General features: G+C 39.6%; 3 protein-coding genes across 3 annotated transcripts; 2 read left to right on the forward strand and 1 right to left on the reverse strand.

The window, feature by feature from the left end:
• Nucleotides 1–2366: 2366 nt before the first annotated feature.
• On the reverse strand, nucleotides 2367–3103 carry LOC128303373 (SH3-containing GRB2-like protein 3-interacting protein 1). The gene has a single exon (XM_053040307.1). The coding sequence runs from the start codon at nucleotides 3052–3054 to the stop codon at nucleotides 2464–2466; it is 591 nt and encodes a 196-aa protein (XP_052896267.1). The 5' UTR covers nucleotides 3055–3103; the 3' UTR covers nucleotides 2367–2463.
• A 487-nt stretch (nucleotides 3104–3590) lies between these two features.
• LOC128304204 (uncharacterized) lies at nucleotides 3591–4063 on the forward strand. The gene has a single exon (XM_053041366.1). The coding sequence runs from the start codon at nucleotides 3638–3640 to the stop codon at nucleotides 3971–3973; it is 336 nt and encodes a 111-aa protein (XP_052897326.1). The 5' UTR covers nucleotides 3591–3637; the 3' UTR covers nucleotides 3974–4063.
• A 1081-nt stretch (nucleotides 4064–5144) lies between these two features.
• LOC128303439 (pro-resilin-like) lies at nucleotides 5145–5881 on the forward strand. Its single transcript, XM_053040387.1, has one exon. It carries the CDS (start codon nucleotides 5189–5191, stop codon nucleotides 5657–5659), a length of 471 nt encoding a protein of 156 aa, XP_052896347.1. The 5' UTR covers nucleotides 5145–5188; the 3' UTR covers nucleotides 5660–5881.
• The last annotated feature ends 9120 nt before the right edge of the window (nucleotides 5882–15001 follow it).

Genomic DNA, 15001 nt, shown 5'->3' on the forward strand with positions numbered 1-15001 from the left:
TGTAACGAATGTGTTTCGTTTTCTGCACGTTGAGAAATGGTATCATCCATCATTTACACATTTCTTTTACGACTTTATGAATACCTCATTACTTTATTCGTATAGCACAAAAGGTACCCAACATAATATTGTTTTATATAGTTCGTTTGCTTTTATATAGACAATTTATATTGCTTTGATTAGTAATTTTTGTATGCTTTCATTTTCATATACTTATTATCGCTTTTACATTACTTAACCCACACACACACATAATCGAGCGGCCAATGTATCGAATCCTTCGCGGATCAAGCGATTGCTTTAGTGAAGAGAAAGAGAAGACTAGAATGAAACGTAATAATAGCATATTAATGCCACATACATTGAATGAAACAGCAACAAAACAAGCGTATATGAGCGAATGCGCAAAAAATAAAATAACAGAACTCTTTTCGCCAGCAGAGCATACAACAAGTTATTTCTCCTGTGATCATGGATGTTAAACTTAAATATACTGTAACACATAGATTATCGCCTTCAACGACAGTACTAAACGATAAAATCTACTGCCGAAGAGGGCAACCCTACATTGAACGCTAACAAAGGGGCTTTCGGGTGGGCGCAAACCTGTATGAATAATTATACTGAATACAATGAATCAAAGGAGCCATCGTTGAAACTACTACACCGTCTGTAATGCTCTGGTAAGAGGACGTAGACAAATATTAGCCACCACCACAAGGAATGTTAGAAGGAAACACGCGCAGGGAAGGGAAGGGAAACGCAACAACGTGGGAACGAGGGGACGTGGAGTTTAGTTTAGCTAGAATATGATGATTTTGAAAGGACATGAGACGGGAACGAGTGAAAGACGTCGTGCGTTTATCAGACGGAATAGGTGGTGTTTAATGAAGTTTACAACATTTTGTGTGTGTGTGCGTGTGTGTGTTTGTTTGTTACCAGTGAAGTGATATTTAGAGAAATGTTTAGTTTCGTTTTCAATATTACTCTTGAAAAAATCACACAAAATACCGTACCAAATGAAGGAACCGGAAGCACAGTGAGCGTCCTTATACAACACCGAACCCGTATTCTTTTTCCCAAATGGATAGTCCATACCGCCCCATACGGTTATTTGTGACGGCAAACCAAGCAAAAACGACTAAAGTCAGTTATATTCCACTTCCACACTCGCTCTATCTATCGCTCTGAATGGCTTCTAAACACTCTCACCACCACCACACAGTTGTGCGGTAAATCATGAAATAGATAATTTTTCAAATCTTTCCTAAACTCGTTCGTTCGTTGAGCAGTTGATAACTAAAGCAAAAAACAAAAAACACTTAGTGTGAAACCGTGACACAAACTATATCTAAATGATATTTCAATACTCCCAGCCGGCGTTGGTTGTGCGCGGAACGTCGTGGGTCACCGCCGAACCGGGCAAAACATACAACACACAGCAATGAATGACGAAAACTCCAAACCTAATGCGCAACTAACTACAGCAGTGTAATGTAATAGACAAATTACTATAAATAAATGAAAGCAAAAAGGACAATTTCAATAAATATAACAACAGCAACATAAAGCAAGCGATACTTAGTTGTTTGTATTTATACATTATTTTGTTTCGTTGAATTATTAATGTAATTAATTGCTTAGTAATTTATTTAGAATACATTAAATGCATTGAAATTATTTATTCTTTAACATTGCAATTAAGTTTTTGCGTAAAACTCCCATAAAGTGATGTTCACAATGGACATTTTCAAGCATGGCTAACCAGTGTGCGCTTGACAAGTTGAACAAGTTGCAATCCCCACCGCTAGATGGCGCGCGCGCGAAGGGCTTTTGACTGTTCGTTAGTTAGGAACATATACTGTGGTAATAATGATGATGCAAATTGAGCAATTTTACCCTTGAAGGGTTTATTGGAAATTTACGTTGCATTAATAAATTTCTACCGCAAAAGAGTGTTATTGATTTTATAACGCCGTTTGTAACAGTCGACCAAGAGTTAAGCTAGTGAGAGCGTCAATCGAGGAAAATTCGGGCGTGATCTTGGACGAGACCTTCATGATCGCCATGATCAAGATCATGTCCTGTAATGTCTATTCTGGCACTCATTGTCACAAATCGTGATCGGAAGCTTTGAGGTTGTAGAAGGAACGCTGAGTGATCAGGCCTGACGATCTGTCTGGGCCAATTTTATTTCCCTCCATGTGAGGATGCTGTTACAGCCGTTCGAATCTCATCGAAATTCGAAATTATAGGCAAAGAACTATTGTTCAACATCAACAAACTGTAATTTGATTGTTGGCCATTATAACGAAGTACTATCTGGTCGTAGTATAGAACGTTTCTTTGATTAATATGATGCACTATTTCATTGCTCAAGATAGTTTGATTTTATTGTATTGACATGTTTAAGAAATCAGATTTGGTCATATCATCTCCTTACGAAGATTCGGTGGTCGTTGCCTACTCTGTGGTGCTTGACTCCTCGGTGGTCGTTGCCTCTTCGGTGGTCGTTGCCTCCTCAGTAGTAGTTGCCTCCTCGGTAGTAGTTGCCTCCTCAGTGGTGGTTGCCTCCTCCGTAGTGGTTGCCTCCTCCGTGGTCGTTGCCTCCTCAGTCGTCGTTGCAGCTTCCGCAGTAGTCGAAGCTACCGAAGTGGTCGGACTGGCAACGGAAGTTCCCTCCGGGGCGACGGTACTGGTGGTGGGTCGGTGGAACGGTGGTCTCAACCACCACGGACGTCCATGTCCGCCGAACGGAGGACGCGGAAGGAATGGTGGACGGAATGGAGGAATCCTTGGGATGGGCCACCACGGTCTATTGGGTCCGGGTCGGAAGATACCGATCGGTTGAATTCCTGCGTTATCTTCAGCCGATCCGGAAGCATCGCCAGATTGTTGTTCGCCGGTTTGATCACTTTCCGACGAGCTGCTGCTAGACGAGTCACTGTCCTCGGGTTTCGGTGGCGGTGCAGATCGAACGCCTATGCCAAAGTGTGAAGCAGCCGAAGCTGCCGCAATGATTGCGGCGGCAAGGAATAGGATGGAAACCTTCATGCTGTTACTGATTCGGGTCAGAAAACTCCAAGAAAGGAACTGATGAGTGTTACCGTGCAAGATACGTCTTATAAACCAAAAATTAAATGTTCCGCAGCGAAATATATGCGGAAGTACTTAAGTACGGATACATTTGGACAAATATTTAACTGCATTTTGATTATGATATCAACAAGCCCGTGTCGAAAATTATCGTTAGAAAACGTTTCTGGTGTTTATTTAAATTTTGATTATCCATCAACTGTTTGATGTACGATAATTATACATCGACAGGATTATACATCGAGACACACTGTTTTTCAATGAAAATCGTCGTGATGCTAAGCTTAAGTGGCTTCTATTAATTCCAAGTTGATTAATGGTCAACTAAATTCACCTTCCCCAGAACCAAACCTCAAAACATTGACACAACTGGACCAGGTTCAACAAACAACCTACGCTGACGTGCAGTGCGGAATATCTTTATCCAAATGTATGATTATATTAAGTCACCTTTCTAGCTATATAAAGTGACGACCACCGGCCGGTCGTGAATGACGATTGAGACCTCTTTCTTGCTTACGGTCAACGAAAGACGATAAACATGAAGTGTATTCTATCGCTCCTATCGCTCCTGAGCGTGACGCTCGTTGTGGCTATTCCGGCCAACTTCCACTACAGTGGCGGAGGTGGTTACAACGTCAACGGAACGGGACAGAGCTTCGATTTCTCCGGCGAAAGCAACAGCACATCGTCCCTGCCCGATTTTGGCCAATTTCTACCGAACCTGACGCTGCCTTCGAATGGATTTGGATTGCCGCAGTTTGACCCTGCTGCAGCGTGGAACAACTTTACCAATACCATTTCGTCCATCTTCCCGGGGATTGGTGGCGGTTTCCCATTCTTCGGCAACGGACAGAATGGTGGTTTGTTTGGTTAATGTGAGCGAGTTGTTCGTAGCTGGGAACGTCGAGAAGCAAAACGAATAAAACCAATACAGAAGCAATCAAACAAGTTTGTTTTGGAAATATATTTTACTTCCGTTGGATGACTTAATGTTAAAAATCGTCAGATTAGAATAGAAGAAGATATAAGAGATTTTTTATTAAGTAATAGTTTAATGAAGAGCCTTTAACCTTTACTTCGTTTTAGTATGATTTTCAAAGAATGAGATTCATTATGAACCCACCACAAATGTTTCCATATACGTACTTAAAAGTAAATAAATTCAACCGAAGAGAAATTTAAATCAAGCAAATCGACAATTATAAATAATTGATTATTAAATAAGTTACTAAACAAGAAAATAAGGAGGGTAATGGAATTAATGAAGGGAAACATCGGTACGAGATGTTTTGGCTGGCCGAGACCTGAAATAAAATAGGACAACCAAGGCAATCAAGGAAATAAGCTCTCATAATAGAACAAGCAATAGAACATCTACAACAACTACATCTACTACCAGCAATAGCATCAACAATTTCAACAACAACACAACACACAATCATAACCGAGCATTTCCAGGATAAGGCAAAAGACAAGGTGGAAATACCTGCAGAATTTTATATGGCTGATAATACGGCAAAAAGGTGTTAGAACTGTAGCAGAAATAAAATAAATAAAAAAAAAAAACTAAAGTATCAAGCAAAACGAATAAATGTGATCACTTTTTTAAATGAGTGAGTTGATGATACAGGAACCTAGAAAATACAACGCTCAACTGTCGTTTCAAATGAAATGAAAAATACTCCAGAATGTAGGCAATGCGCACACATTATCGATCTATTGAGAAGCCTACTACTGTGTGCATGTTGAACCCTTGAAATTAAACTCATTTTCTCCCCTTCTGACGTTCTTTATTTATTTTATCGAGCCACTGTTTGACTAGTGACGTAGTGTTTCTTCCTTGTTGCAAAAATTAAAAAAACTGTGTCGCAAGGTTAGTTATTCACTTATCGATTTTTGCATTCGATTATCATCTGTAATGGAAGCTGTTGCAGCAAGTTCATTACGAAACCAAACAAACATTACTTCAAATGAAATGCACCGTGCATTTTTGTGTGACTTCTCGAAGTTTACATTGGGCGGTATAAAAGTGCCAGCACCGCCAGTAAGCAGCATCACTATCAGTGAACTGTAAGCTCCAATAAGGAACATGAAGTTAATCTTGGCGACTCTTTCAATCATTGGGGTGGCGATGGTGTACGCTTTGCCGGCCCATCATCACTCTGGCGGCGGAAGAGGCAACGGATCGCAGAACAATTCCGCCGATACGGCGAATAATTCCAACATTCCAGGGTTTGGAAACGGTCAACAATCCGGACAGCCATCGTCCGGAAATGGACAGGGTCGCGGTGGTTTTTCGAGCTTCGGAAACGGTCAACAATCCGGACTACCGTTCTTCGGCAATGGACAGGGGCAGTCCGGATTCCCAAGCTTCGGAAATGGGCAACAATCTGGACAGCCATCGTTTGGCAATGGACAGGGCCAGGGTGGTTTTCCGAGCTTCGGAAACGGTGGACAGAATGGAGGCATCCCATTGTTTCCTAGCGTCCAACCGGGAATTGGAGGATTGCCAAATTTTGGAAACAACCAGCAAGGAGGAAACTTTCCGTTTTTCCAATAAGAAATCAGCTCTTGTTACAGCACAACAAAATCGAAATTGATGAATCGAAATAAACGAAATAGCAAAATCAAATAAAAAAACATTATCATCAGCCCAAATTTAATCGGGGATACAAATTACGCGAATACTTATTAGACTACAACTTAACTACAATTGATTGTGTTAAAATAGTATGTGAAATAATTGTTGCAATAAAGATCAATTGTGTTTGTTCTATTGGAACCATTGCGGAATAAGTAAATATCATGCCGTACCATAAAAGATCACAATTACATGCCGCATTGCCTAACTTTAGGCGTTTTCGTTAATCTGCTGTTTTTTGTTGTTGTAAATATGTAACATTGACATTTTACGGTTTTTACTATTACTTAATACTGTAGATACTGATCAGACTTCGAGCAATCGATCCTAAAGCAGCAAAACTTTTTGTAATACCTCATAGTTTCTCCGGAATGAATTAAATTAGCGATTACATACTTTTAGGCGTTTTTAACCACAACTGATAAAAGGCACAAACTTTTCACTATATCTAATACATTATTGCACTAAAAATAACCACTATTAGCATCGATCCCAGCTTCTTGCTACAGGCTACAGGTTACATGGCAAAAATTTGTATTAATTTTATACATTTACTTACTGCTTTGGTTTTGTTTTATTTTATTACTGGAATACCCCAATCTTCTGGGGGCTTAAGGTCTGGAGAGTTTGCAGGACAAATATAAGGACTGGCAAGGGGGCTACTTCCACGATTCTGGTGGGTTCCAGTCATTCATCCAGCTTTTGTAAGAATGGAGAAGGGTCCAGGTCATTAAATGCTATGTAATCTATAAAATCATTTAAAGCTTTTAAATCATTAGTGACACGTTAAATTTAACAGTCAATAGGAACACTCAGACGGTACGAATAATACCTTTATAAAAACTAAAGCAAAAAGAAATACAAAACCATTTATTTATCCACATTACAGACTATTATGATTCGATCTATTATTTTATCGATCAATTTGATTACAAAAGGTACCAAAATGTGCGATTATCCATCCATCCAGCCATCCACCATCATCCACTGGGTACACCGAAACAAAAAAAAATCGTTTTAATGTTCCAACACCAACATTATCGTAAAAAAGTTCCATTTCCTGGCACAAAACAATTTTCCCGGGCACAAATTTTCCGCAATTTCGCAAAGCGCCAAAACGCCAACGAAGAAAAGAAGCAGTATCCCCTCCCCTAAACGCAGCGCACCGTTTACGCCAACCCCAGGCCGCTAAGCGATTGGAAAGCATGCCTCAGTTTTAATGAAATAATAATGAAATAATTCTCATCTGCAACCCCCACCCCCCATACACTGCATTAGCGGCTGTTTAGAATGATATCACGCTTAGCGTCGCCTTGCGTCTGCCCAAAAACCGGCCTACTATGCACGAAGCACGAACAATGCAAAATACAGCCGCTTCGTGTTTACGTCCATTTCACTTCGATTCCGGTACACTGCCGTTAGGTTGATTGATAGTGTGGTTTGTAGAAAAAAAAAATCATGTTACCAACGGATGGGCATTTCGTTGCTGTTCTATGGCATTCCGAATCCATTCCCGAGTTCTGGACGGCGCGAGGAAATTCAGAATTTTGCCGTTTTTCGCGTGTGCCTAGAACCGAATTTATTTATTATCCAATTACGATCACCTTGATCACCGTTAGATGCTCCGATAGATTAGGCGAGCAGCCGCACGAATGGAAATCAATCAAAACAAAATCAAAACTTTTTGCCCGCTGATTTAATTTACGCGCTAATTACACCGAACTGTAAATGGTAATTCGGGCATTTTGCGATTGGGCAGTCGCGGGAATTATGAGAGGAATTTATTATGCGATTGCATAAGGTTGCTGCTGCTGCTGCTTGTGCATCATTCAAGGGTGTGTGATGGCATTTGCGGATACTGATTTCCGTGTCCCGTAATTTTTGAGGCCATTTATTGGTTGCATCTTTTTGTGCAGGGGGCGAGCATCACACAATGAATAATGTCCCTTTTTTTTAAGGCGTCCCAAAAACAAAACATATTACGTCAAACGATCGTTGTCGATCGCGTATTTGCGATTAGCGTTTTGCTATGCTTTTGCGTGTCTGTCTGTCTGTAGTTCCCAATCGCTTCAAGTAGAAAATGAATCAATTTCCCTTCAACTAAACTTGCCATTGGGCGCGACCCGAAGCGGTGGCACAATGGCGCACTTGTTGTCGTACGTTGAATTATTAACATTTCGTTAATGACCAAATGGGCACCAGCCGGGACAAACATACACAATGGCCGGTGTTGGGAGGTGAGATTGCAAACGCCGGCTGCACGTGGTCTGACAAATCAAAGTACAGACACACTTCCATGCTGAAAGTATTAAGCGTGTTCAAAAGGCACGCCCGCATGTGACGTGTGTCATCCGCAATTAGCTTCTGATTATCAACCAGGGGCGAACCCTTACATAATGAAGCCGTGCCGAATAAAGTTTTTTAGGCCCGAATCGCACTACTGTAGCATAACTTGAATCTTCTTCTGATGCATAAGTTTGTCAGTGCATGTGGGTCGTTCGGGACCGGCTTGGAAGCGGGCTAATAAACTGGGGCCACGGACTGAGTTGAGCCGAAAGCTGCTGACAAGAAAACCGTGTCCGATTGATGAATGGTTCGGCCGTTGGGGATTATACCGTACACACGGACACACTATTTCGGTCCGTGTAACCCTATTTCACATCCTGAATAGCATATTGATATTCTGATAACATGACAAAGGTTGGCCGCTTTTTCGGGTGTTTGGCATGACTTGGGGCTTTCTTTCCGTGCATGTATGCGGAATTGAGTTTCAGTGTCACGTATAGTTTCTGTTACTTTTTAGTGAGTCAAGTAAGTGATAAAAAAATGAACCGAGTGGTTACTATTTTTACATTATAATTGTTTAATTACTAAAATAACGAATCGTAATTATTTTATAAATGAAATATAAAACGTATAAAATGTATGCAATTGTAGTACATAAAGTAAAGAAATAGAGTACAAAGTAGTACATAAAGAAAATAGAATATTGAAAATAAATGTAAGAATAAACCAACAATAAACTAAATGAAATAGGGTGAATGAAAAAAAACAATAATAAATAAACTAGATTATACAAAAACAACACTTCTACCTGATAAAAGGAAGAGTTTGGAAAACGAAGCAATACTCGCTCATGAAAAACAATAAATACAATAAATACGTAAATAAAATAAAAATTGGTTTGTCATTAAACAAACATTGTTAACAATTAATAAATCTCCAACAAAAAATCCATGATCCACTTTTTAAAATTTCAAATCATTAAAAACTAATATATGAAGTAAATACATATATCTGATTGTGAAAAAGAATAAAAGATTATTAACTATTTAAAACAATAAACATAAAAATAATATTTGCAAACTGAACTATAGTAAAACAATAGTGAAATAAATAAATGCATGTGTTAACAAACGATGCAGCGGCATAAAAAATAATAAGTATAACATTTAGAACAATCATAAATAAATGAAAAATATAAAAACCATTTATGAGTAAATGAAAATGTGATAAATTGTCTAAAAATGAATAAAATATGTAATAACTGCGATGAAAACTACAATAAACGAATACAAAAGCTAAAACATGCAATATGATGCTAAAACATGTACATATCAAACTTAAATAACTATAAATATAACTGGATAAAATAATCATGCAAGTAAACATAAAAAAAGACCTAATTGCGAAGAGTGTGATAGCAACAGATGATTACAAAACAATGAGCCCGTTTTGCTTCGCTAAACTTTTCATTTCGCATGAGTAGAAATAGAACAAAGTTGCTGCGTAGGAAATAAACGATACAATAGACACTACATCAGAATCAGCTCATAACAAGCTCGTAAAGCGTTACATCAGAACGCCGCAAGGGAAAAAGAAAATTAAATTACAAACGAAACGAAAAGCGAAACTTACGATGCAAACCATTTTCACGTCCTCGTATCTCTCATCCCATTGATAGGAAAGCGATCCAACCCGGAAGGTATTGGCTGGAAAGGCGAAAAACGGTGATATCTGCACGAAAGATGGTTACAGTTACAGTGTGATAATGAGGCACGCTAAGGTAGATGCGAAAAGGGATAGATGAACCGTGCACTAAAACGGCAAACGTTGCATAATGTATGGAAAGGAGAAGGGAACACATATGCTGAATGTGTACATACATTATTAGGAGCCGTTAAAGCATGAGCAGCATCCACAGGTCCGGCGATTGAATATCGTACGTCAATGGCCGTTTTATTTGTAGTTCTAGTTATTTTTTTTCGCAACATTTCTTGCATTCCAATTTGTACAGTGGGCGATGGAAGCTGATGCTTCAAGGGTGATAGTACTGGAGAGCACTAGAGTCGAGCCGACCAAGCTGGGTGTTCTGAAGCCACTTGCAATGGTGTGGAGCTCGGTAGCTGAATCAGTATGCGAGGAAACGATCGCCACACGCCACCGAGCTTCGGTCTGCTACCGTACGGGGTTGTAATTTACATCTGGAGCGCTATAATTTACCCAGTGCGGACCCTAGACTCAGGCTTCTCTTCCGGCGGTAATCATCCTTTCCGAGGAAGCGTACAGTGCTGGGCCGCCGGTTGGGCGGTTGGGCGGTTGGGCGCCTGATCTACAATCAAACGGCTAAATTGTGCGTAGAGCAGTGCGGTGTGTTAGTTGCTTATTTGCCTGGCGAGTAGTTTTTATTCCGCTCGGTTCTAGTTGTTGCTTCTAGAGCAGCTTTTTTTTTCTTCATTTTGGGCTTGGTGAGTGTACTGGAAACAAACTGATAGCGGGATGAGTTGGATTAAGTGAGCGACGTTTGATGCACTTTGGGTAGGATAGGGAAATGTATTGTGCTGTGTTGGGAAATTCGCCTAATCTAACTGATCCCAGCAAAACAGATATGCATGAGCTAACAGTTATGGCTTGCGCGAGAGGAAATGCGTTAGGTACGGTTATTTTTAAGGCATCAGAAATTATTATGATCGTTACTTTGTAGCATAAACGATTATGAAAGTTCTAAATTAATGCACATGAATGAAACACAAATGAAACAGAAAAGAAAACTAAAACATGACATAAGACAAACTGTAAATTTAAACATTAAATAAGGGTTAAGAACTATTGCACAAAAACAAAAAAAAAACAACCAGTAAAAAATTAGCAATACGAAAGCAATACGAAAAAAAGGATTGATAAAAAAAAATTTTTAAAAATATATATATTTTTTAATATATATTTCATGCATTATGATTAGTGACAAAATGAAGACACCAATGAAATAAAAAATAATCTAAAGAAATAAAAATATGATTATATAACTGAATGAAAACAACATCAAAACATAAAAAGAAAAAAACACAAAGTGGTAAACGTAACAGTGGTAATGAACAAAGATCAATTGTTATTTATAATATTTGTTTTACTTGAGTTGGGTGAGATATAGCTTTAGCTTTTTTTTAGTATGATACACAACACAAATATTAAGCAAAAGTCCTTTTAGTATTTTTTATAGGTCACTTGCTGAGCTACAGTTAGGTGTTAGGTGTGAACAAGTAATAACGCAAAATCAATTGCATAACTACCGAACAAATGAAGCATAATAGCCGATAGTACACGCTACGCTTCCAAAAACAAACAAATAAACGTGCTTGTCTAATCTACAGTCTAATCAGCTGACCGAAAAATGAATTAATTTACCAATTTCATCCTACAAGCATAGATTAGCTACCGTGATTACAATACGAATAGCTGCCTTTAATTACAATCATTACCGAGTTTAATCCAAGTGATCGGTGACTCGATACAATTGGGAAAACAAGTCGAAAGCACCAACACAGCTCGTACCCATAGCAACAGATCATGCTCATAGCCCATCGATTGGAACGGACCAAAATGGCAAATTGTGCAACACACGACCCTGAAACGAGCCACGGAACATCGCACACATCGCGCAAGGTTAATGCTCTTGCGAGATTGCGATTGTGCGCACAGGGAGGGAAGGCACAGAATGCAGATGAGAAATGATGGAGAAATTGGGTGAAAAATTACATCACGCCATCCCATGCTCGGTAGAAAGTATCCTTTCGGTGTGCGCGCGCGCAATTAGTGTTGCGCTTCATTTACGCTGCTTTATGCAACCAGTTTGCGCCAGTACGTATAAGGAAGTGTTTCATTAAGCGTTTCGATTGCGAGGTGGAAGGAAGAATTGCGGCCGGGAGCGGACTCGTGTTCTGATGCTGATTGGAGAAGATGAGTGGTGTATTTAAATTGTAAGCAACCATGTTGCAGTGTTCTTGGTTGGTTGTGTCTGTGTGTTTTTCTTCTTCTCCGCACCAAGGGACCGAATCATTCCAGGAAGGTATTATACAGCCACCAACAACTTCCAAATGTTCTCCGCGACGAAGCTTCCCACAAATAATATTTCGTTTTAATCGGATCGGATCAAAAGCATTCTGCGTGTACGGCATGGAACATGGTCGTGTAGGCGTGTGGGTATTGGGAAGTTTATAATTTAGGACATCGTCCACATCTTCCCATCCCATGAGTTTGATGATCTCTGTACGCCAACGTTTGAAACTGATCGGCGACCAAACAGCAACAGTTTTGGACATCGAAGTCCAACGCACTTTCAGTCCGAAAAATCGTTTCTTTTGCTGTGCGTTTCCACCAGCAAATGATCAATAAATCCCAAATGTTGTTTTGGGAATACCGATCGCGCCAGCAAGTGGTGGTCGATCTATTTTGGTCGCATGTAGATTGAACCATCCGCACACTTGCCCAGCGGTTTCGGTGTAATAAAAACCAGGGTAAAATAAAAACAAGATAATAATGATCGTATACAGAAAGCTCATCTCCAGATCGGGCGAGGATAATTCACGGTGCGATCGGGGCGCTCAATGGGAAGATGACGCTTGGAAGGGAAATCATGTTTCTTTGCGCTGCCTTCCAGGAAAGAGGTCAAGCAGTTGAACGAGTAGTGTGGCCGTACTAAAAAGGGGAACGTTTGGGGGGATGGAGCCACGCGGTGAAGGTGCCAAGGTAATGTGATCCCTTGTCTTGTTTCCGTTGTACAAATAATGGCGTGAGCCAATCAATTGTTTCGGGGGGTGCTAGTAATGGGATGAATTCAACACGTCCCTTTTCATAGCATAAAGAGTGAAAGCATAATTATGATGCTACAGGACCCAGCCGTGAGGTGAGCTGTCCGAGCTACTGGTGCGAATCAATCGGACAACTCGGAAGTTTCCCTTCGCGCCAGCATAATTATTCCGGGAAAAAAAAGGGTAAATACGGGCGGATGCAAAATCAGCACAATCAGTGCCGATCGGTGCTGTCCAATTTCGTATCGGTGAAGGTCAATAATGGATGATGTGTATGGAAATGGGAAATGCTACATCTATGCCGGTTGATCATGCTGGTGACCTCGTAAATTGACCGCTCGCTTGATCAGGCACGGAAGTGACGAACGGCCGCTTCCCAGGTCGCGTGAGTGTGGGATCGCGTTTGCGGCAGACCAGACCGATCGTTGGGCAGCTGGCCCGGACACGTATCGGCGGTGCGATAAGATAAAACGGCGCACGGACGTGGACTACATTAGCAGACACAGATCACAACATACTAGATAGCGAAGATAGCGGGATAAGATCGTTTTTCGGGCTCCCGCTGTCGTTAAATCATATGTTGCAAATTTTTGGTTACTTCCTTTGGCGTTTAATTTAGAGCTGTCATGGTATCGCGTTTCGGAGCTTGACAGCCGAACTGGAAAGACAGATCCGAGCAGCCTTCCCGTCCCGGGTATTTCCTTATCGCGTTCATTCTGCTGGGGGAAATTTCCTTTGCGGTTTTTAGTTTTTTTTTGGATTTGTTTGGATAGTTTAGACCGAATCCCCCAAGAGGGGCGTAGAAAATTAAATAGTTAATTAAGTATTTATAAGTGAATTAAAAAGGGTACATTAATCCGAGCATAAACCGTGACAATAGAAAGATTACTTTGTCCAAGACACCACGCACACCACGGCACATCGTAATGTTCCGTGAGTTGATCTAGCCGACGATTGAAGGCTTCGATTCGCTGTTTGTGAGTGGTTTGCAAACGCGCTCGTGAGTCTTGCGATAATCTGTTCTGTTTTGCCATCCATAGTGATTTCTCAGATTTGGTCAGAAGGTTTTCGACTTCTTCGCTTGATTTTGGGTAATCAACTTCGGGTTTTATCTTTTTCTCCGCTTCCATTGTGGTTTTGGGATCAGTTTTTAATTTCAGCTTGGTGTTGCAGACTTTCTTAAACTTATCATCCATTTTTTCTAGAAAAATATACAAATCATTGGTTCATTTGTTTTTTTTATAAAGCCTCAAGTTTATTTTTAAATGAATAAAAATATAAGCAAATAACAAAAAGAAAAAATAGAAAACGAGTAAAAGAAAATTCTAAAATAGAAAAACATAAGTGTTTGAAGTCATCACACCTCATTGAAGATTAATTTTGCTTATTCAATTTGAATGTTTTGTACAATTGACTCAATTATTATGTAATTATAGACTTTTGTTTATTGTTTAGCTCATTTAATTTATATTTAAATTTAATTTATTTAAACACCCTCAAGCCAGGGTCAGACTAAAGAGTAACTGATCAGAAGAGCCAGAGGGTGTTATTACGAAATATGGAAATGACCCGACAAACACAATGTTCTGAGTGCTGAATGTTAGGCCGTGCTCCAAAGAGAAATCGAACAACAAAAATTGAATCGTAAATATGATATTCGCTATCTATTTGTGGATTTTCAAAAATATGCTTCTTCCTCTTCATTAACGGCACAACTACATCGAGAGGTCTTAGTCTGCCATATCAATTTTTTTTTACGTACCCATAGCTAAACCCTTAGTAGTAGTAGTAGTATGGAGGATGGCTTCGGATGTGATTTTGGATCAGTCCTGTCTTATGAAACCGGCGTGGCTACCAAATACACAATCGAGCGGTCTAAAAAATATACATTTAACTCAAATTGAATCTTACTCTTGATCTAGTATAATTAAGTCTAGTAATTTGATTAAATGAACTTTTTATTCAAGTTAAGCTTGGCCATTTTATTTTTGTTATAATGAGTATTGCTATATTAATTCTATAATTTATAGCTATTTAGTATCATTAACTGGAAATAATTGAGAGAATTTGTAAGAGTGGAACTAGAAGCATAAAGAGGTCTGTAGAAAAGTATACCTATTAGCCTAAATAATAATAAAAATGAGAAAAATAAAAAAATGGCAGTGGAGACACA

Source organism: Anopheles moucheti, chromosome 3 (genome assembly GCF_943734755.1).
Source record: "Anopheles moucheti chromosome 3, idAnoMoucSN_F20_07, whole genome shotgun sequence".
Classification (NCBI taxonomy): domain Eukaryota; kingdom Metazoa; phylum Arthropoda; class Insecta; order Diptera; family Culicidae; genus Anopheles; species Anopheles moucheti.